The 23290-nt window shown below is 39.5% G+C and overlaps 1 protein-coding gene across 3 annotated transcripts; it reads right to left on the reverse strand.

Annotated features, from left to right (window-relative positions):
• Position 1: 1 nt before the first annotated feature.
• gipc2 (GIPC PDZ domain containing family, member 2) lies at positions 2-22705 on the reverse strand. Of its 3 annotated transcripts, XR_013291079.1 has the most exons (7): positions 22081-22705; positions 8540-8725; positions 4311-4491; positions 2793-2905; positions 2644-2725; positions 913-1357; positions 2-816 (listed from the first exon to the last, which is right to left on the reverse strand). XR_013291079.1 is itself a non-coding variant. In XM_077556753.1 (6 exons), the coding sequence occupies exons 1-6, from the start codon at positions 22378-22380 to the stop codon at positions 1206-1208; spliced, it is 1014 nt and encodes a 337-aa protein (XP_077412879.1). In that variant the 5' UTR covers positions 22381-22705; the 3' UTR covers positions 2-1205. The 3 variants fall into 3 exon arrangements, 2 of the variants coding, with proteins under 2 accessions (XP_077412879.1, XP_077412880.1); XM_077556753.1 differs by having other exon boundaries at positions 2-1357; XM_077556754.1 differs by lacking the exon at positions 22081-22705 and adding an exon at positions 13595-13755 and having other exon boundaries at positions 2-1357.
• Between the last annotated feature and the right edge of the window lie 585 nt (positions 22706-23290).

The following is a 23290-nucleotide window of genomic DNA, read 5'->3' on the forward strand; positions in this document are numbered from 1 at the left end:
GCAAATTTGAAAATGGAATTTTATTGTCCAACAGTGGTAATCAGATTCCCTTCTTGTCGTGCCGGCAGAAAAAGAAAAAAAAAAAACATTTTCAATGATGCGGCTTTGAGATTCATATGCTGCATTTTGAGTTAGTTGAGATGATCTTTCACAAAAAATGAGTGCTGTAGCCTGAACAGTATAAAATATTTGCTATTTTCATTGTTATAATAAAAAGCTTCTAGTGGATTGACTATAAAATGGAGAAAAAAAAAATCTACCTACGCTATAAATTAGTGACCATGTTTGGTGACTATTACGCTCAATTAGTCTTTTGTCCGGTAAAAAATTAAATAAAGACCATAAAAGCAATTTGCTTGAGGTCAAAATCTGTCCAGATTACAATTATTATTATTTTTCTACGTACATACAACAGCAGGCTTTGGATCGGAGCTCATCACGTGCCTTCAGCTCACGACAGAACAAAGTATCGACTGTATTTTCACTTGCAGAGGCAGCACTTCATCACTCGGTGGAAATTGGAATTGTTGCCAGTGCTAATCTGTGCTTCCCATCGACACTCCAGCAATTGGCTTTTGACATGATCACTTGAAAATGGCAGTTTCGCCATAAAATAACTGAACTGATTCATTTTGGAAAACAAGCGGTTGACATAATATTTTCTTGCTTGTTTAATTTCACACTTGATCACCCAACTGTTTGTTGGATAGGCCAGTCATTAAAAAATCCACTTAATGGAATACGTCCCCTTGAAACGCAATTCTCAAACACAGGTCCTCGGGGCCCGGAATCCTGCACGTTTTAAATGGTTCCCTCCTCCAACACACCTGATTCAAACAAACAGCTGATCAGCAAGTCCTGCAGGAGCCCGATCACGATCGTTTGAATCAGGTGTGCTGGAGGAGGAGAAACATCTAAAGCATTCTGAACTCTGGCCCCTCAAGGACCAAAGTTTGACATCCGTGCCTTGAAACCAACAAAACGCAAATAAACGATTGCTAAAATTACTGCTGACAAATCAGCATGATCACACTACACGTATGTATTAAAAAAAACTCTAATAAAAAAAAAAAGTGGTATTGAAAATGACACGTCTATCACGTTTAGCATTCTGGCAGGAGAAGTGTCCCGTGCACTTCGCCAGAGCGTCACTGAGCAAACGCAAGTCTCGCTTTTGTGTGTGTTTTTGGAGGGCGGGTGTCATCCTAGAACCTTCCCTGCTTGGCGTCTCCGATGGCCCCCCACACGTCAAAGACAAACTCGTCCGGGAAGGCAAAGTCCCCGAGGGTCTCGTCCAGCGCCATGGCAAACTCGTCAGGGTTCTTCTTGTCGCGGCCCACCTCCACCATGGTGGCCGCTGGACACAAAGTTGCATTTCATCTTTACAATTATTATTATTATTATTATTATTTTTTTTTAAATGAGTTGTCAACATAAATCCATTCATCGACAAGTAATCGATTATCAAATTAATCAACAACTATTTCAATAATCGAGTAATCTTTTGGAGCCATTTATTTTTTCATTTAAAAGGGTAAAAATCCTATGATTTCAACATATCAACAATAATTGTTCACTGGTTTCTGTAGTGTTTAATCAAAATATGAAATTTGCAAACATCTGTTTTTACTTTGGAAAAAAAAAAAATACGGAACTAGAAACAGTAAAAACATTAATCCCCTCCCCCCACCTTTTTTTTTTTTAAATCACTATACGAAGTGCGAAATAGACACCAATTAGTGGCTAATAAACAGTAATCAAGGGGGGGAAATGCTTTTGTAATACACTTTAATGCGAAAGTATAGGGCTGGGTATGGATTCAAATTTCCTTAATCGATTCGATTTCGATTTACATGAGTTCTGTTCGATTCAATTTTTTCCGATTCAATTCACTTCAATTCAATCCAATATTGATTCATTATGGAACATCAATTCTTCCTAAATATTAGGACATGATAAAAACTCCGCACAAACATTAAGTTAGAAATAAAATTTTGCGGAGGCAATAACTGGTTAAATAATCAATTTATGGGAAAAGAGATATTGAAATAATCGATTCATGGTTTTATGAATTGATATCAGGCTCAAAGAGGAAAATCAATTTTATATTGACTATTCAATTTTTTAAACCCAGCCCTAAAAAAATAATAATAAATCAGATGAGTCGATTAATCGATTCTAAAAATATTCAATAGTGACAGCACTAGTTTTAATTACGGTATTCAAACATTTACCTATTTTTTCATTTATTTTTGAAAGGTAGTTTGCAACGGCGGAGTCCAACCCAAGACACGCTTAGGACCGCCCCCTCATTTGACCTGGCAGTATGGACCAAAACTGCCAAAATGAAAAGTAAATAAATGACAAAAAGTGAAAATAAAAGCGCATATAAAAAAATTAATTCGACAATTAAATAAAAAAAATACATATAAATGGAAATAAAAACTATATATATACATATACATAAATAAATAAATACAACATCCGTTTTTATTTTCACTTTTAGTCATTTATTTAGTCATTTATTTATTTTGAATTTTGGCAGTTTTGGTCCTCCATAGTCTATAGCCAATACCAATAGTATATATAATATAATAATATAGTAATCAGGTGTGCCTAATGTTGTGTCTCGTGGACACTCACCAAGTTCTGTGTCCCGGATGCCCATGTAGCTCTCCAGCAGGTCATCCACCTTCTTCACCGCTTTCTCTTCAAACTCTGTCGGCTGGACAATGCAAACACATCTCCAATGTTTCATATGCTCTCTTATCTCGATGAGTCACATGACTTGCCTCGTCCTCTACTGTCGCCGGGCCCTTGGAGCGAAGTCTCAGCGTTCCCTTGCCGTTCCCGATTTTGCTGTCACCGCTGGGCTTGGCGCCCTTGGACCTCGGCTCCAGCATTTCTGCCAGTGAACAAACAAAGGGGATTTCAACACATCGAATATTCTCATGGGGGCGAATTGGGTCGCCGAAGCGCCATTCGTGACAAAACAAAGTAATGTTAGATTTATTGCTACTTGCTGCCGAGGAAGTCGTTAAGTTGGAAACATTGAGAAACTGAGAAGCTAATCACTTTGTCACAATGCTCTTCTCATGGCTGCCATGCTAGCAAAAGACATACCTTATTGGCATGAGTCAACCTTCTACATGTTCAATACGCACAAAATAGAATGTCCATAGTAGGGCCCAACCCATTATAATCGCTGGCCGATTATTGCCCTTCAAACATCTGCCAACACAATTGGCCAACTGGCCGATTATTTTCCCTTTAAAACCTTGTAATCGAAGAAAAGCGAAATTTTCGATGCTATGAAAGTACTCTGAATGCACCATTTTGTTTGCGTAGCATTAGCAACTAGCAAGTGAGTAGCATATGTTATTCTGGTTATTCTGTTGTCCCTAAGTGTCCTTTAAGCTGTTTAATGTCACCACAGTTGGAGTTAACTGTAAAACTAAACGCATGACAATACGAATTACATCCACTGTATATTTAAATACAAAAAATGCTGTGTTTTAAGACATTGCTAGTCTAGCGCTAATGCTAAAAGCAAAGGGAGGTTCCCATTCAAATGCTAACAGGAAGTTAGCATCGACTTCGGGAGTGTTTTTCCTTCAAATAATATTCACATATTTGAGTATTCACATATAAATTTTGTGGGAACACATACCCGCAGCTGAGAGAACACTACGCCAAGGCACAAATTCTCCTTAATGTGTGAAAAAAGTTATTTTAATAGAATTCAATCATTACTTTCTTCTGTACTCACTTTAAAGCGTGTACACCATGGATGCCCGGCATGGACGGGAGGGGTGTGTGTGTGTGTGTAATTTTCTGCATTATATAAATATATACATTTTAAAATAATCGGCAGATGAATCTGTATTTTTTTCTGTCAAAAATTGGCATCGGCATCGGCATCCGCCTCAAAAAATGCTTATTAGTAGTGCCCTAGTCCAAAGTTTGGGAATTTTACACATCACAAAAGAAGCAACTGGTTCAAGTTACACAGCTGCACGTCTATGCTAAATAGAGGTGGCAAATCCAAGTCCAGAAAGTAAAAAACCTGCTACAGTTAGCCCCTAGTGCTAGCTAGCTAGCTCCCTAGCAGGTAAACAAGCACCATGGGAGCCAGCTAGGGAGCTAGCTAACTAGCACTTGAGGCTAAAGCCGAACTGTGGCAGGGTTTTTACTTTCCGGACCTGGATTTGCCACCTCTGATGCTAAAGTTGGCCAATTCAAAACATAAATATGCTGGGACTCCTTGGATCTCCTGTATTTTATCATATATATGTGTTTGTGTGTCTCACCAAAGGCCTTCATGGGCTCCACCAGCTTGAGGGTGAAGGTCTCGTTCCTGGGCAGCTCCTTGAGCATGCGGGCCACCTCGTAGTGGCGCGTGCCCACGATGATGCGGCCGTTGATGCGCTCGATGTGGTCGCCCATGCAGATCACCTTCACCTTGTCCACCACGCTGCCCTCTTTGATGCGCTGCCGCCGACGCAGATATGAAAAACACTCAGGATTACACAAATATGGACCAAAGCGATGGTGGGGGAATCAAAGCCTTATTAGGAAGAGTGAAATTAGGTTTAAGGGGAAAACTGTTAAACTAAAGTAATAACACAAATAAATAGAATGTTTGTGAGTCAAGATGTAAAGTAATCATTGTGCAGCTCCATACACTTTGGCCACCAGAGGGCAGTATAATTAATACAATACAACTAAATGATTCAATAAGCTAAGCTCAAGTATATTAGTCCTTTTTTCCACACAAGATTAAGAATTTACAGTGGTGCCTTGGGATAGGAGTTATTTCATTCTGTGACCACTCATAACTCAAAACAATAGGTCATCAAATCACCTTTTCCCATCTAAATGAATGTAAACGCCATTAATCCGTTCCTGCTTTCCCCAAAAACAGCTAATCTTTTTTGTAATGAATTTGAATGAGGGAAAATAGCACTCCATTATAATGTACTCTATAAAAACATACAGTAGTGACATAATTAAATAGAAACGAAAAATAATTCCAACAGTTTTTGTCACACTTCTTCAGTTGAATGGCCATTGCTGCTCCTTCTGGTGTGCCCACCTTTGCCACCTGGGGGCGGTATATATTGTTTATTGAGACACTGCAAATCCTCTCCCTTCAATCTTTTTTTTGTGTGTGTTTAGTTTAACAATGAACTTTTCAACTGGGAGTGGCAATAAACAACTTGAACATTTATTTTATTTTTTTTCACTGTGTCTGCCAAAACGCGGCTTGTTGTGACGTGAGATGAGTGTCCGTCTGCCATTGTACAGTGGTCGTACCACAAGTTTGCGCTTGCAAGTCAAAGCAACCAAAAAAAAAAAAAAAGTGTCAAACGATCATGGCTCGTATCTCGAAAAAGGCCTAAATTCAGTTGCTCGTATCTCAAGTACACTTCTATACTAGCGCTTTTATCTAGATCAAAGCACTTTTCATGCACGCATTCGTACGCCAATGCGAGGCAGCTGCTAAGACACCGTCAGGTCCGCTGAGAGCAAATTGGGGTTAGAAGGTTCGAACGCCTCAACGTCAATATGAATTTCGTTAGCTCGTCTAACATGCGCTCGCGCTAAGATACACTCTGAAAAGAGAATTGTTGACAACTTCAAATGGTAACACACGATTGAATTAAGTTCATCCAAAGTGAACATATTAAGTTTAATGAGCAATAAACTTAATATAGTCACTTTGGATTAACTTAATATATGTATATTAGGGGTGTTAAAAAAAAATCAATTCGGCAATATATCGCGATATTACAGCGTGCAATTCTCAAATCGATTCGATATGCGGCCGAATCGATGTTTAAACAATTTTTTTAATGGACATATTCAACAAAACGACTTACTTAGGGTTAGCGTTCACACGTTAAGCATGGAAAAATTGTAAAATTAATTAGGGGTGTTAGAAAAAATCTATTCTGCAATATATCGCGATAATACAGCGCGCAATTTTTGAATCGATTTTTAAACATCAATTTTTTATGTAAATACTCAACAAAACGTCTTAGGGTTAGGATTCACACATTAAGCATGGAAGAATGTTATATTAATGGAACATTAAGCCTTCATATTTGATTTCAATGCTGTTGGAACATGGAACAGATTGTTTATTAAATACAGTGGCTCACAGTTATAAAACCTGAAGCTTCAGATAAATAATACATTTTCATACAAATCATACAGTGTACATGTACAAGTATTTTCTAAATTTGAGTTAAAAAAATGCAATAATCAACATAGATTTGTATCGGGATTAATTGGTATCGAATCGTTACCTATAAATCGTGATACGGGTCGAATCGCCAGGTACCAGGCAATTCACACCCCTAATATATATTACGTTTATTGTTCATTAAACTTAATATGTTCACTTTGGATTAAATGAATTCAATCGTGTGCTACAATATGACGTGATTTTTTATTTTTATTTTTTTAACTTGGTCACCTATTCTCTTTTTAGAGTGTAGCGGACATTTGTCAAAGTTGTTTGAAAGCAGAACGTGTAATTGTCTGTTAGTTTGACAGAAAACTTCAAGTGAGAGTGACAAAAAAAAAAAAAAACTGCCTGGAGCATGAAGCACTTAGTCTGCAATTCATCAAAATTGTGGCCGTCTGCCAAATGGATGCTCGACGTTGAGAACGTCGCTACTCGTACAGTATGGTAGTGCCAAATACGGCAGGTTTTATTTGACTTATTTTTTGGACATGAAGGCGTTACGGATTCAAAGACACTGGCCAGTGGCCACCCCAAAAATCTTACGAGTTGGCATTGTCATCTTGAACAGAAAACTTGGATGTCAACCTAAAGGCGGGGCCTCACAATCCTTTTATCCCTCGTCGGGAAAAGACTGGATTCCGCTGGTATGTGTGGAATGGTCGGGTGTCCCAATATTTTTGTCCATAACGCTCCTGCTAAATATCTCCTGACCTACTTAGTAATCTTTAAACCCATCTAATCCTCACTTTACTATCAAGTGCTCAGCCGTCTGGCTCAAATACTTTTCCCGCTTGAAAACAAAAACAAAAAAAACAACATAAATAAAGTGTAATGTAGTCACTTTTTCACCATCTTGCTTACACGCTTGCATTGTGGGCGTGCAGTGCTGCCTTGGTATCGCATGGTGGCAAATGTGAGCATGCTGTGTGTGTTTGCGTGTGTGTGTGCACGCGCATGTGTGAGACACTGAGACCATGTAAGCTTATTACACATTGGCAGCATAATAAAACTACAGAGGACCTCAGCCAAGGCCGAACCATGGCAATTTGGATCGGCACCAAATTGTAAGGAAAATCCCCACGCGCACCCTGGAGAGAGCAAATGTAATAGTTCATCCCTTTCCCTTGGCAGGTGGCGAAACAAAAGATCTGCTGTGGTGTCAAAGCAACAGGATGGCAAAAGAATCACGTCGACTACATGAGCGGCTTTTTTGATTCATTGTGTCTGGAAGCAACTGACCCAAAATGGAATACACTTCACACATCAGACAACAGACTTAATGATTATTACTGGTTAAGTGACATTTGGAAATGTTTAAAGACATTAACCATTGTACATTTTTAAAATATGTTTGTTTAATTTTATTTACTTAATACTTTCATTTTTTTCCCCGTTCACCTTTATAAATTATTTCATTTTGTATAACTTAATGTAATTCTATGTTGAACTTAAAATTTAATTTGTATTAAATTATTGTTTTGAGATAGAAAAACACCTCTCAAATGATTTGTATAATGTTAAAATAATAATTGAAATCACGGTTATTCATTAAGCATTTAAAATAAGACCAATTAAAAAAAAAAAAAATAGAAACACTAATTATGTAAGTTCCTTTTGGCCCAAACTGAATTTAATATATATTTATAATAATCATTATTTATTTATTTTATTTTATTTTTATTTGTGCACTGTGCATTAGAATGATTTTTTGGGGTACAAAAGATATAAATATTAAAAGACAAATCAAATGATTTGTAACACTATAATTATGCAAGTTCTTTTTGGATGAAACAAAATTTATTAAATTAGTTTATATATATATATATATATATATATATATATATATATATATATATATATATATATATATATATATATATATATATATATATATATATATATATATATATATATATACATACATATACACACACACAAAGAAAAAGGTACAAATGTGTAAATTTAAACAACTCAAATTAGTATTAATAATAGTAGAAAATAAAATACTATAACAAACTCACACAGGTAGATTAAAAATAAATATATTTATAATACACTCTCTTTCCTTGAAGTTTATTTTTCTACCTTTTACTTTAGTAATATTGAAACAATTTTCTACTCTTCTTTTTATTTTCCAGCAATCTGGATACCCTGCAGCTCTTTGCTGCCCCCCACAGTTCAGTCTTGGTACTTTTTCGGACATTTGAAGACCGGAAAACGTAATAAAAAAAAAAAAACTCATGGCAAATTCTCCTCGTCATCCGTGGAGAACAAGCACAAGTTTACCTTGATGAAGGCGAACCCGGCGCCGTTGTCAGTGATGGTGAGGCCCAGCGCGTCCTCCGACTTGAACACCTCCACCTCCTTCTTGATGCCCCGGACGTGAGCAAAAATGAAGTCCTCCAGGCCAATTTGGCCGCCCAGCAGCTTGTCCATGTCGATCTTGTGTGTGTTGAGGGTGCAGAAGAGGATCTGTGACACAAAATTTAATTTTTTTTTTTTTTTTTTTAAATCAGGCAATCCAGTCATACTGTACGACAGCCAGAAGGCGTGTTAATCACTGACAGCCCTGAGTGTTATCAGTATGTGTGGGTGTAAAACAAAAATAAATTAATAAAACGGCAAATGACCTTCACACTTTAGAGAGCTCATCAGTGTGATCGGCAGAAGCACTAAGCTGATTTCACAGCACTTTAAACAGATTGACACCCAGCAAGTGGTCCGATTGCCGTCGCTAATTTGTTGCACTCTCGTGCACACTTCAGCTGCGCTTTACACCCAGAAGACACAACATTAGGTACACTTACTTATTAGGTATGCAATCCAATACGAATCACTAGTCTTAATACGGTATTCTGGTTAGTATTGCATTAGAGGAATTAAGCAGTTAAGCAGCAAAATCCAGCAGTTTTGATCAATACCAGAAGGCGGCCATTTTGCCACTTGCCCTTGAGTGAAAATGACATCACAGTTGATCAGATCTCAGGTAACAACCAATCACAGCTCAGCTTCAGAAAACAGGTGAGCTGTGATTGGTCATGGCCTGAACACTGAGCAACTGTGACGTCATCTTCAGTCCACAGCAAGTGGCAAAATGGCCGTCCCCTGTGATGGATAAAAAACTAGGGGTGTGGCGGTAGACGTGGGTGTATTGTACGTTTCGGTACGGCATGTTCGGTTCGGCCCACTTGCCTACCGTTCTCTCATTAAGTTTAAGCTAGTAGGCAAGGTTTCACACTGATATTGACTGGCGGGGGCAGCAATGCACATGCCGTGCCTAGTCTTTCGGAAATGAAAGTAGAAGAAGAGGAAGATGTTATTGAGTGTCGCCACCTGCTGGAAGAGGGAGGCACAGACGAGGAGACAGCACGCAAGTAGTATTGTTAAGGCAAATGCAAATAAGCCGGAGCTCGAAGGTCCCCCCCATACACTGCGGGTCTCCTGTGTGGGAATATTATGGCTTTCCGGTAAAAAATGGCTAATGGGGAAAGGTGCGCGGATCAATCCAAAGTTGTTCGCCTGCCGACATTGCTACACAGAGATCGGCGGCTATGTTGCAGGCAGCACGTCAAACATGCTAACGCATCGAAAACGACATGTGAATGTCTCATCGACAAGAAAGAAAAGTAGCTTAGTACAAGCAAGGATAGCAAAAGCCTTTCGCTAATAATTCAGATCGGTCGAAGCAACAACACACGGCATTGGTGTTTCTATAGCATCGGGATTGCGCAGGCTTGAAATATTTGCTCAAAGTTCTGGAGCCCCGTTACAACATCCCTTCACGTTCGCATTTTGTCATTAGAACAAATAGTGTCATTTATTAGGAATATCACCCAAATGGGTTGCTTTTATTTATTTGTTTCCAAAAATGCACCGTTTACTTGTCATCTTTTCAAAATAAACACATTTTACAAAATGTTTCAGTGTTTTTTTGTACCGAAAATATACCGAACCGAAATGTCATTTTGTGTACCGTTACACCCCTAATAAAAACGGTTGGATTTTGCTTCATAACTCATATTCCACAAATGTAATACCAATCAGAATGTCATGTTTAGACTAGTGAGGTCACATACAACATATTATTGTCACAAAATGTTTAAGGTTGACTTCCCCTTTAAGATTTGCACAGTATATGCTATCCGAATTCATATTTGTTTTTTCCTTATTTATTTTCAGGGTTCGACAATAACGGTACTATTTCTAGGCCATAGCATTAATTGGCCAATTGTTCTAGACTATAATTGTTCTACAGGGATGTGATTTGACCAAAGTGAAATTATCTGAAAATTTAGCCGGGGGTCTGGGGGCCGCTGGCACCCAGCTAGCGAAGCCCCCCGGAGCTCATGGGTTTTCCGTGTTTTCAAGTACTTTCAATGCACTCACATGACAAAGAAATAGACAAAACAACAGCATAAATTTTCAATGTATATTGAACTATCCCATATAAAATGGCAGTTTTAGTCAACTCAAAATCAGTCACATTCAAAAACATTGGACTGCCTTTGCTTTTCAAAACTATCACTGAGAATATCATCATATCTAACTAATGTGATTACTAAGTTAACACATAAATAATGTTGAAGAGTTCAAATTTCATGAACAAATAATTGTATCATGACCAAATGAAAAGTAACTCATATTAGAGCATACCACAAATGTCTTTGTTATAGCAGAAGATGTTATCTGTCGGAGTCATGTGCATACACAATGAATTACTAAAATAAATAAATAAATAAATTAAAAAAAAAAAAAATCGGAATTTTTTTTTTTGGGGGGGACATAAAAAAAAGCGGAATTCCGCGAATTAGCGGAAAAATCACATCCCTGGTTCTAACATCAAATGTAATTTGCCATTACTAATTACAACATGTATCAATTGATTTGAGACTAGTTTGGGGGGTTTCAAATGCTGAGTAGTTTTACTTTATTTTGCATTTACAGTATATTATAATGGTTATTATTTATTCACAAGATGGCAGTAATAGTTGATGAATTGATGGACTGCAGGGAATTAAATGTGGAGTGATCAAGTCTGGAAGCAAATGCCAGTATGCTTATCTCGTGCAAGATGAGGGAGTGAATCATGGTTATTCACTGTGGGCCAATCAGGCCTTGTTCTCGCTGTGTACCAACAGGCACCGCTCACACTGATACACACACGCGCATTAACCAACAAGCGTTGCCGGGGGTAACCAGACCATAATAGAAGAGGGTGATAATGGAAAGGGGGCCGCGAGAGGAGAAGAGAGAGGCTGAATGGAGGGTCTACTTTATTTCGCCATAACCCCCCGAACGCCGCCACCCATCCCCCCCCCCCCCCCGTCAGGCCTCCACCAGGAGGTAGACGAGTGCCCGCCTACAGCCCGTTACCAAGGCTGCTAGCAGCTTTAAGCAGCTTCTCCGCGCCCCAGGCGGCCCTCGGCGCCGCTCCCCTCCCCGCTGTGCCCTTCGCGCTGCTGGCTGGCGTGAGCTAGCTCCTACCTCCCCATTCCGGCTCGCCACACCTCCCACGGCCTCCATGAACACATGGATGAAGGCACTTGATGTACGCGTTAAGCACAGCCGACACGCACAAGGACATGTGCAGTACGACCACCATTTGGACCTCATCAGTTGTTTAAAAAAAAAAAATACCATACCAATACATTGTCATACAACACACGTTTCGCAGCATAAAATATACAAAAAGAAAAAGAAAACAACCGCAAAAGTTACATCACATGGCAGCTCGCCAGCTGGATCTGGCGTGCAGAGCTCACGTGATCAAAACAAGCTTTATTTTATTCAAGTGCAATACGTTGTCATGTTTGAGGTTGGTTTTATGTAACCCAAACGTTTGGAATAAATGAGTCCTATTTCCTCATACCTTTTGCTGCTGCTGACTATTGTTCTTTGTTTGAATAGTATCACTTGATCAAGTCTCTTTTAACCTTTCATACTAAAAACTAAATTAGAGCATGTATCATTCCTGCTGATATCCAGAGCTGGGCACTGCCGTTAATCGTCACTTTCCATCAATGACGACGCCCACATTTCAGCAAGTGCCCAATGACACGAAGCCTGGGAAAAAAAAAATACACGGACTGACTGAGCACATTTATGTATAAATCATAAAGCATTCGCTAAATATGCGGAAGCACTCGGCGAAAGGTGAGCGTCAACAGCAATGGGAATTGACGATTAACGAAAGTGCCCAGCCCTGCTGATATCGTATCGGATGGATATCAAGTATTGGACAGTACTCCGGGCTGCAATATCGCTATCATCAGAAGTGCAAAAAGTTGTACCAGGAGGCCCCTCGATGAGACGGACAACGGCAGTCATAAGGAAGACCTAGCTACACAACATAAACAGGAAGTAGAAAGCCATCAAAATAAAAGTAATAACACAAACAGAGAAGATTTAAACATAAACCTTTCTTTACAAAATGTTGGTCAATACAGGCTGCAGATTAGAGTCCCATCACCTCAAAAAAAAAAAAAAAAAAAGTTGAAAACCTACCAAAAGAAAATTACAAAGAAAACACAATGGGGTGAAAAGAATCCTTGAATAATTTCAGTACCTTGGTTTAAAAAAAAATGCTTGTTTTTTTTCCCCTGCCTTTATAGGGTTTTGTGTGTAGCTGTAGCAATACTATGCAGGATGTTAATGCTAACACGCCGCCAACATGGTGAGAAGGCTAACTCCAAAATAAAACATTCCCAAATACACTAATGCACAAACATCGGTGCCATGGTACGCTAAGTTATTCCTGACAGCGGGTGGTGGCGTGGCGGCCTACTTGAACCGTCTTCCCCGACTGGAAGTTAGATAGTTGGAGCCCAGTTTAAATTTAAATTACCATCACAAACTGTTGCCACTAACGTCATCCTCAAATCATGTTCAATCCCTAATTAAGCGTGCTGGGGGGAAAAAAGCCCAAATTAATTACCCCGACATTGTAGACTACAGCACCTGTTCCCAGTGTTAGCGGCTAGCGGCTAGCATCTATTCGCTATAGGCAAAAATGACTCTACACAGTACACAAGTTGATGCTGACAGCCTGACACAGTTGCAGTTCCTCCAAATCATTTTTGTTTACACCAGGCTTACTTGAATTTGTCGTTTTAACCGGCAAAATCCACCTTGTGGTTTTGATGCCACTTCATCTCATAGCCCAAAATCTCACTCATGTTTCTCAAGAAGAAAATACCGTTTAAATTTAGTGAAAATAGTTGATTATCTAAACCTGAAAACATACATGAGGTCATACACTTTTGCATGAAATGTGTTAAGTTCTCATGTATTCATAATTGTCCTTTAATCAAGCAAAACATAATAATAATAAATTAAATTTACCCGAATACTTGATTGCTCGATAGATTTTTCAGTCCGATATCCAAATACCAAAATATTGGATAGCTCCAGCTCTAGATTAGACGCAACACTGGTGAGTGATGGCTCCATTTCCGTTTCAAAATGAATAAAAAGGCATCCAAGAAAAAAAAAAAAGACGTGAGATTCAACATGACCATTCAGTCTCCCACACAAACACCAGTCTCCGCCTACATGCGCTTTGTAGAGCAGCTAAATAAACGCGCCGCACTTAAACGTCTCTCAGGGCCGACAGCCTGCACTCGAACGTGACACCAAAGAGCTTGGAACCAAGTAGCATTTCCCAGCCTCTTTGTCAAGTGTCGGACTTTCTCAAATACCCCAAATTAGTTGCCGGGTGAACCATCCGCTTCATCAAAATAGAAGTATAAATGCCTCTCCTTCAAATATTCTATTGTTCACAAACTAACATTAAGTAATTAACTGCTATGACTCCCTCTATGCTAACATTCACACAATGACATTAAATTGTAAATTTGGCCTACTAACTCGTTTGCAAATAAGAACATTTATAGAAGACACTGTGACAAATAAATGCCTCCCTCAACTAGCTCTCTATGTGCTATTGTAACACATGTACATTGACTCATTTGCTCCCAAAAACGTATAAATATGTTCTATTTTAAATATTACCAGTGCCCCCCAAAATTATTATTATTTTTTTTAATGCTACAGCATACAGAAGGCTTTGATGCAGCCTCTGAACTGAAAAGAACCGTTGAAGCAACGGTAGTTATTGCAAAAACGGCCAGCAGGTGGCAGCAGAGTATAAGAGATCAACCAGGGCCATGTTGCAAACAAGGTGATTAGTCCACGGTTCTAAACAGATTTGTGAATATTGAAGAAACTTAGCTATATTCAAATGCTAATTGCTGCAAAACAGAAACAGATAGAAATGTACTTTTTTACCTGGCGTAAGAAAAGACTCTAATCTTTCTTTTGGTAGGTTCCATATTTTTATAGCAATAGAACACAATATTCTGTGGGCCTTGCAAAATCAGTCAAAATTCAGTAAAGCAGCCGGGAGCGAAGAGGGTTGCTTCAGTGAAAATAGCGGGGAGTGAATGAGTTAAAGAGCTGCCGTTGACCCCATATGCGGTATTTTGTGAACCAAAACAACAGCATCAATCAGAGGCACTAAACTAAGACAAATAAACACCTCCCTCAAATAGACATAATACTGCATTCTATGTAAATTCCCGTGTTCACTCTTGAGCCCAATTGAACCACATTGCTAACTTCGTAGCTAAGCAAAACGTCTCCCTGAAATAGACACCCTTCTTCCCTTCACGCCCTACATCCCTATCAGGGAAAAATCCGTTTATAATTCAAACTCAGTTCATCGACACTGTCGTACGAACACGGATGTCGACTCTGTTGTGACAAATCACTTCCTTCGATCAAATAGATTCCAGCCTTTTCCCTAATCAGGAAATAAAACAGTAACTGACTCAGTTCATTGTGACAGCTGTGAGTATGTTTGAATGCCACTGCTAACCAAAACAGTAGCACCGATCAAAGAAAAAATTAACTCCTCTCCTCAAACCGGCACCTCCTTTCCTCCCCATCATTAAAGAAACTGTCACAACTCTAGCTCTCAATTTTTTAAGTCCACTCTAAGCCCGTTCCTACAGTGTTGCTAACCAAAACAGTAGCACCTAATGGTGCACGTAAACATTGACGTGTGTTTTATCAGTAAAACAGTGCTTCATTACGAGACAATTATCAGTATACAATAATCAGGGATGTGATTTGACCAAAGTGAAATTATCTGAAAATTTAGCCGGGGGTCTGGGGGCCGCTGGCACCCAGCTAGGTCCAGGGCAGTGCCCAGTGGGGGGGGCGGGGGGGGGGAGCATGAACAAATAATTATATCATGACCAAATGAAAAGTAACTCATATTAGAGCATACCACAAATGTCTTTGTTATAGCAGAAGATGTTATCTGTCGGAGTCATGTGCATACACAATGAACTACTAAAAAAAATTAAAAAAAAATAAATAAATAAAAAAAAAATCGATTTTTTTTTTTTGGGGGGGGGGGGGGGATAAAAAAAGCGGAATTCCGCGAATTAGCGGAAAAATCACATCCCTGAATAATGACTATTAATGCAAATATATTTATATTTGATATATTTTATAAGCACAAATGCGGGTTAATGTTTGTCTTTGTCTCATGTTCCCGCCCCAGCTGCTTTTGCTGACGAACACTGAGCGCTGAGGTCGGCAGTGTCTGCTCTTAAAAAGGAAACCACAGTCGTCAACAACAAGGTGGTGCAATCATTAACCTTACTGTGTGAATGCGAGACGTTCCGCGGTAAGCGAGTGGGCAAGGTAATGATAGTTAGGTTATGACGAATCACGGCTCACCTGTTTTCTCTTTTTGGTCATGTGACTTCCCCAAGATGAGCCCTTAGGCACTGTGATGGATAAAAACAGGTGGTATATTTTTCTGCTTATTTGATATTCCACATATGCAACATTAATCTGAATACCGTATGTAGACTAGTGGGGGGGTGCATAGAACATATTATGATAAAGTACATTTTTGACTTGATTTCCTCATCATAAGCAAATCTAAAAGGTAAAAGGACAGTTCCGAGTGCAACTCCAGCTCACTTGTCAATGCACGACCAACAAATGCGGTAAATTATACGCACACACCTTCAACAAATGAGATCGCCACACTTAATCTGTTGGCTTAGAACGTCTGTCACACAAACGAAAGGTAAGCACGGCTGCGCAGGCCGCACATTTAAATGGCAGCCGCACCTCACACTCCACAGCTCCCCGTATAAGGACAGACTTTGACCCCGAGGAGGACGTTGCAACTGCCCTCATCAGCTCGCAGACTGTGGACCCAGGTGATGTCATTGCCATTTTAATTGCCAGTTTGATAGATAATTTGACCAGTTCGGCGGGAATTAGCTTGTAGTTACTGGAGCCACACAAGTGTGACTTCGCTGTTACATTTACTAGACAGTGTAAACATGTACGCACCAATAATACGCAGATAAATACAAAACAGAAGAGACAAAAATCATTTCCAGTTGAACTTGGTTGCTAACCAAAACAGCATCACCCGCAGAAGCATGTAATACACACTCTTGCTAAATTGCATGTTTAAAAACGGCTTTTGTGTCCCGCATTTAAGTTTTCCGTAATAGTCCCTTTTATTTTGTTTGTTAGTTCTGACAAAGCAATATGATTGGACAAGTGTCTTTGCATGAGTGTTTAGCATAATAACCGTACGTCATTTTTAATTCATTGTCAGTCATCCTGGTTGTGGTAAACAAAGATTGAATCAAGGCAAGTGGAGTCTTCTTTCTTTCCTGAAAAACGTGCAAGTATGATTTAGGCATTTATGCTATTAGGCTAACAATATAACTCTGCCTCACAAAGCAATTTGATTGGACAAGTGTCTTTTCCATGAGTGTTTAGCATAATAACCGTACGTGATTTTCAACTCATTGTCAGATCAGTCATCCTGGTTGTGGTAAAGAAAGATTGAATCGAAGCAAGTGGACTTTTTTTCTTTTTCTTCTGAAAAACGTGCAAGTATGATTTAGGCATTTGTGCTATTAGGCTAACAATATAACTCTGCCTCACAGGTGATCTAAACTGTTAATCAGGCCTACGTTAGCGGTGAGTAGTTACTTGCGTGGTTTGCGAAACGGTTTTATTAGTTTGAGTGACGAGTGCCAACTAGCAGGCAGAAAAAATAATGAAATTAAATGTCACAATTCCTTACGTCCAGCCGTTTCGTACTAAGTTGATCAGAAGATAATATAATAAGGGTTTTCTGATCATGTTGTTTAAAGTATATGGAAGCCTCAATGATATCTTGAAGATGAGGGTAAAGATGACAAAAATAAAATAATGCACAAGAATACACCATTGAGTTATCCTCGAGTCATAAGCAGCTAGCTGGCTAGCAATAGCATTCGAATCGTCACTGGTTGAACAAAACAATTAACAGTTTGTTGTCAGCCATCTGATTGATACAAGACGAAGTCAACGTCCAAAAAGAAAACAGCTAATCCACGCATTCCCACTCCTTTAAAGACAGCTGGCATTTTGCAGGTTTTTATTTGGCCTGGAGGTGGAAAAATAGCTGCCTGTTGATCAGCTGCTTCAAGGGAGTGGATGATGAACAACTTGTTGCGTAGGCTAGCTAGCCGTTTCGTACTAACCGGTTGATCAGAAGATAATATAATAAGGGTTTTCTGATCATCTTGTTTAAAGTATATGGAAGGCTCAATGACATCTTGAAGATGAGGGTGAAGATGACAAAAATAAAATAATTAAAACAATGCACAAGAATACACCATTAAGTTATCCTCAAGTCATAAGCAGCTAGCTGGCTAGCAATAGCATTCGAATCGTCACTGGTTGAACAAAACAATTAACAGTTTGTTGTCAGCCATCTGATACAAGACGGACTCATTGAAATGCGGATTTGTATTTGTGTTGCCGCATTATGAACGATTCATAATTTATTGTGGCCTATTACTGTTAATTAACAAAAAGGCACTTGATCGAATGGCTACAACTGAATCACAGCCTAAATCCAGTAAATAGAGTAAAACACATCACTCCCTTTCATGTGACATTACTTGAGTAAACTCCACTTTGACTTGACATAAAATGTCGCAAATGGCTAACACTGCTTAACATTGCTCCAACGGTGCATAAAAATAAAGGCCTCCCCCTCTTGTGAGATGCACATTTAATCCTCTTTCAGCTCTGTGAGCAACAAAACTCAACAGCTGGACCAACGACAAGACGGCGACTTCTGTATGTGGTACCGTCATTTGGTCAAAGGTGGGCATGTTTATGTAGGGAGGAGGCCCGAAGAAGAGTTGCTCCGTGGGGAGCAACGGGACGGCTCAAATTTGAGGCAGTGCCCACACAAGCGGACGTCGGGGACTTCCTGCGACGGCCAACACCGACACGTGACTGTGATATGCACCGTCTGTCTCTTAATGCGTCATGAGTGGACGCACGCAAACTTGGCAGCTTCGTGGATTTCAGCAAATAATGCAAATGTTACAAATCAAGTCAGAAATATGAGGTGACGCCTGTTTGCGTTGCTTAGCATTCTGAATCCGCACAGTTTTGAGTCGATTTGACAGTCGACACATCCTTGTATGTAATATGCATAATATCCACCCGCTGTTTGTTTCTTTGCGTTATCAGGTCACAAATGATTGATGATGCGCAAGACTTTGTTATTAGCACTGCGCTCATGAGCATTCTGAGTCCGCAGGTTTTTGAGTTGTTTTAACAGCGTGAAATGCGCATTGCCAACACCTACAGGACTTACTGTATTTTGACTTGTCCGCCTACATGGCGGGACAAAGTCGAGACAAAGACGGGAACATCCTCGTGAGTGTTACAGACTGACGCGACGGCACAAACGGCGCCCATGGGCTAAAACCTGCCTTGTCTGGCTCCTTTCGCAAGGCGCCAGACAAATTCTCAGGTTTTGTTTTTTTTTAGGCTTTGCATCGCTTTCGGTCGCACAAAAGCTGCCTGCGCATTCACACTTTGAAAAGACGAGACTGCAAGAGGGGGAAGGACAGAGGGCCGGCTCTTGTTTTGGACGCCATGACTGTCACATCTCGCTACATACTGTCGTGGGAGACTGAAAGTTGTTAACCACCCAAACTCGAGGAAGAAGAACTCATTTTTGTCATGGGCCACCGATGCAAAAAGGTAAAAGTGCAACAATTGTCGCTAACGATCAGCATGTCAATGCAATTTTCCATTTATGATAGCATTAAGCTAGTAAGGTCTATTAAGGCAACACTTGACTTATTTGCAGGTTATTTGAAGTGCAAATGTCAAAATTAAACAATCCATGCTGGCAAAGTTATTAAATGCTTTAGCTATCTTAATGCTGCACTCGAGGAAGTATGGGAACGCCCCATTGAACTCGGAAATCAGAGTTGCGAAGTTGGAAAATAATGACGTCACTCGACAATGGTGAACCTCGTAGAGGCAAAGACCGTCAATGGCAAAACCCGATTTACAAAATTATAAACATATTCATTAAGGGTGTTCCAAAAAACAATCGATTTTCTTTTCTTTTTTTCTGAGAGCTCAGTATTGTTCATTCGGTAATTTTAACGATTCGACATGTCATCACCATTGCTCTCTCTCTCTCTCTCTTTTTTATTTATTTATTTATTTTTGTATGTGCGTGAGTATGTGCATGTTCGGGTGAGTGTGTGTGCGTATTCATGAATTCACCTAAAACCTATTAAAAATCCCACACTGCAGAATCCAGCTAGAGTCGTGAGGTTGTCAGGAGACTCGAGGAAGGATCAAAGAAAAGAAAGGAAAGCAAAATCCAGCACCGACCAGACATTACCTACTTCCCACCGGGTTACTAACCAGAGTCTTTCACCAACCCCAGAAACATCTAAAAAATATATATATATATATATTTGATTCTCATAAGAATCGCAATAATCCTTTAGTACGATTCAGAATCGATTATAAATGTCCCAAAATCGATTTTATTTAAATAATTGTATACTGTCTTGCCCTTGTTTGTGTGTGCCTTTATTGGGAGTGCTGTTCATGTTGTACATGATTTGACCAATTAGGGGCAGTGTGGTTCCACGCGTTCTGATATACTGTTAAGTTGTAGCCACATTTGTGAGTAAAAAGAAAAAGTCAAGATCAAGCTATGCCAATAAAAGTTGTTGTTCTTTGGCAGCGTAGGAAGAGCAAATGCTGATGGGTAATGTTAACATGCTTCTCTGTATACGTTTTGTATGAATAGGCGTTCTTTTGAGTGATAAAAGTGCTGCGAGAAGCACGGTAATTAGCATTAGCGAGTCAGACTGGAGTAGATCATGACGATTATTTGCACATCTTTAAATCGAAGCAGAAATCATTGTCAATCAAATTAGTTTTAATCAAAAATCGATTCTGAATGGAAAATCGATTATGAATCGCATTGCAGACACAAAAATCGGAATTGAATCAAATCGTAAGACAGTCAAAGATTCCCACCCCTAATATTTATTTCAGTGATAGACCGATATGTTTTTTTCAAGGCCGATATCGATACAGATGATTAACTATAACCGATATTCAATTTGCAGTAAAAAAAAAAGAAAGATATTAGCTATATTGACAGCTTTGTTTAAAAGTCATAACAAAAAATTCAGGGAGCTTTCAGGTTCATCAGCATGTGTTAAGCTAAATTTAAAACTACGAAAGTAAATAGTTCCTTAAAGTTTTAAATAAAGTTTTCCAAAATGTCAACATAATTTCTTAATTTTAACCTTTTTTTCCCTAATAAAAATGTAGGGAGTTCCTAGTGTCAGCATCATTTTTTATAAGCATATGTTATGAATTAAATGCATTGGACATGTTACAATTGTCAATGAGTTGTTCATATACAATTGAGCTTCCTTGCAAATGTCAGTTACTGACTTGTACACAATAGGTAGAAAAGGAAACCGAACAGCGAAATTCATTCAATACGTTTTTTTTTTTAAACTATGTTGATTTTACACACATTTATTTGTTCAAAACATTGAACATTAAAGTAAATTATGCCTTTTCATGGACTAACATAGGCTGACATTCAGGCAACATGACGACTGTGTTCAAAAACACACCCGCATATGCGACACAGTTATATTGAAGGTTTATAATAATTAGGGGTGTGCCCCAAAAAATAGATTCTCATAAGAGTCGCGATTCTCATTTGGTATGATTCAGAATCGAGCTTAAATGTCCCAAAATTGATTTTATTTAAATTATTTTATACTGTCTTCCCTTTGTGTGTGCCTTTATTGGGAGCGCTGTTCATGTTGTACCCGATTTGGCCACTTAGGGGCAGTGTGGTTCCACGCGGACTAATACACTGTTAAGTTGTAGTTAAGTTATTCCAATAAAAGTGTTTGGGGGGGGGGGGGGGGTTCAGCATGGAGCCGTTCTTTTGAGTGATAAAAGTGTTGCGAGTAGCGCGCTAATTAGCATTAGCGAGTCAGACTGGAGTAGATCATTACGATTCCTTGAACATCTATAAATTGAAGCAAAAATCATTGTCAATCAAATCATTTTGAATCAAAAATCGTTCTTAATCGAAAATCGATTCTGAATCGAATCGCACACCCAAAAATCTTTATTTTGGCCATCACGTGTCTCTGCCATTGGATATATCTGACTTTTCACCTTCCTCGAATGTAGCGTTAGTCTCAGTTTTTTTTTATTTTCTTAAACAGGGGTGTGTAGACTTACCCAGTACTGTAATTTAAAACTGTGTTAGCCACCCCGAACTGAACACAAACTAACCCAACAGACTACATTTGCACAAGAAGTAATCAAATTGAGACACTTTGGGCACGCAACCCTGAGTTCGTGAAACCCCTGATTGAAGCCAATTGTGGTGGGTAGTGAGTGAGTGGGTCGGTGTTTGCTCTGACCTCGGGTGGGCTGATATTAAAGGCGTCAGCAATCTTGGCGTACAGCTCCTTGACGTTGGAGAAGCCTTCGATCCTGCCGGTGGGGCTGCCGTGGGCCAACTGCGTGTGGAAGACCAGCTTGGGCCGCAGGCTGGCAGGTGGCGGCGGCAAGCCTCCGGCGCCGTTCGCCGCCGACTTGTTGCCGCCGCCGGCGAGCAGCGAGCCAGCCCCGCCTGCGTGGTGGCCGCCGCCGACCTCCTCGTTGTCCACCAGGTGCTCCTTGGGCGACTTGTTTTTCTTCCTCCACGGGCCCAGCGGCATTTTTGCGCGTCTCGGTTAGCTCGTTAAACCGCTAAAACATTTGAAGCAGTTGAAATCTCGTTTTGTAACTTCCTTGTTTCCGTCTCGCTTAACCTGCTTTCTTTCCACTTCCTCCGAGGATACTTTTCCGTCGCTCACCTGGCCACGGCTCGCTGCGAAACGGCGACTTTTGCGTGGGGGGGGATGGACGGCGGCAAACGGGCAACAGGTAGCGGGGGATCAAATGTGTGACAGAGGCAACCTGCGGGCTGCCTGGCTAACAATAGCCGCTCTGTGCGCGCCTCGGCTGGGCGCACGCGCACTGGGAGCGACCGCGGCAGCGCCGGTACACCTGTGCACCCAAGCGGTCATTTCATTAGGCACACCTGCCACCACCGGAAATAGAACATTTTCCTTAATGCATCTTTACCACATTTGCACAGACATAGCTATAATACTATATAATATGTATAGTAAAAAAAAACAATTTCATAAAAAAGGTCAACCCATCTTGTAGGACTATAATGCCCGAGCAGTAAACAGGTGCGTGCCCCTTGCTTTACATAATATGAAAAATATTTACATTATTATAAACAGTCATTTGACTCCTACTTACAATAATATTTGCACATTTATTGCAAACACAATATCAGAAACTGCGCCGTATTTTATTTTACATGTTTGAACACATCTATATGTTTGTTTTTCACAATATGCTTGATAAATTCTAGCATATTATATTTCAAAACCATATTTAAATGTATATATTTTGTATTATTCAGTATTTGTTCAGCATATTCACATGTATTTTTAATTTATGCATACATTTCAATATTGATTATATTTTTCCGTTTTTAAAATTGCAATATACTTCTGTTAAAATGTCTGATCTTGTTAGTTATTTTTCAATATAGGCTATTTAAATGTACTT

The sequence above is a fragment of the Vanacampus margaritifer genome, chromosome 2 (genome assembly GCF_051991255.1).
Source record: "Vanacampus margaritifer isolate UIUO_Vmar chromosome 2, RoL_Vmar_1.0, whole genome shotgun sequence".
Classification (NCBI taxonomy): Eukaryota; Metazoa; Chordata; class Actinopteri; order Syngnathiformes; family Syngnathidae; genus Vanacampus; species Vanacampus margaritifer.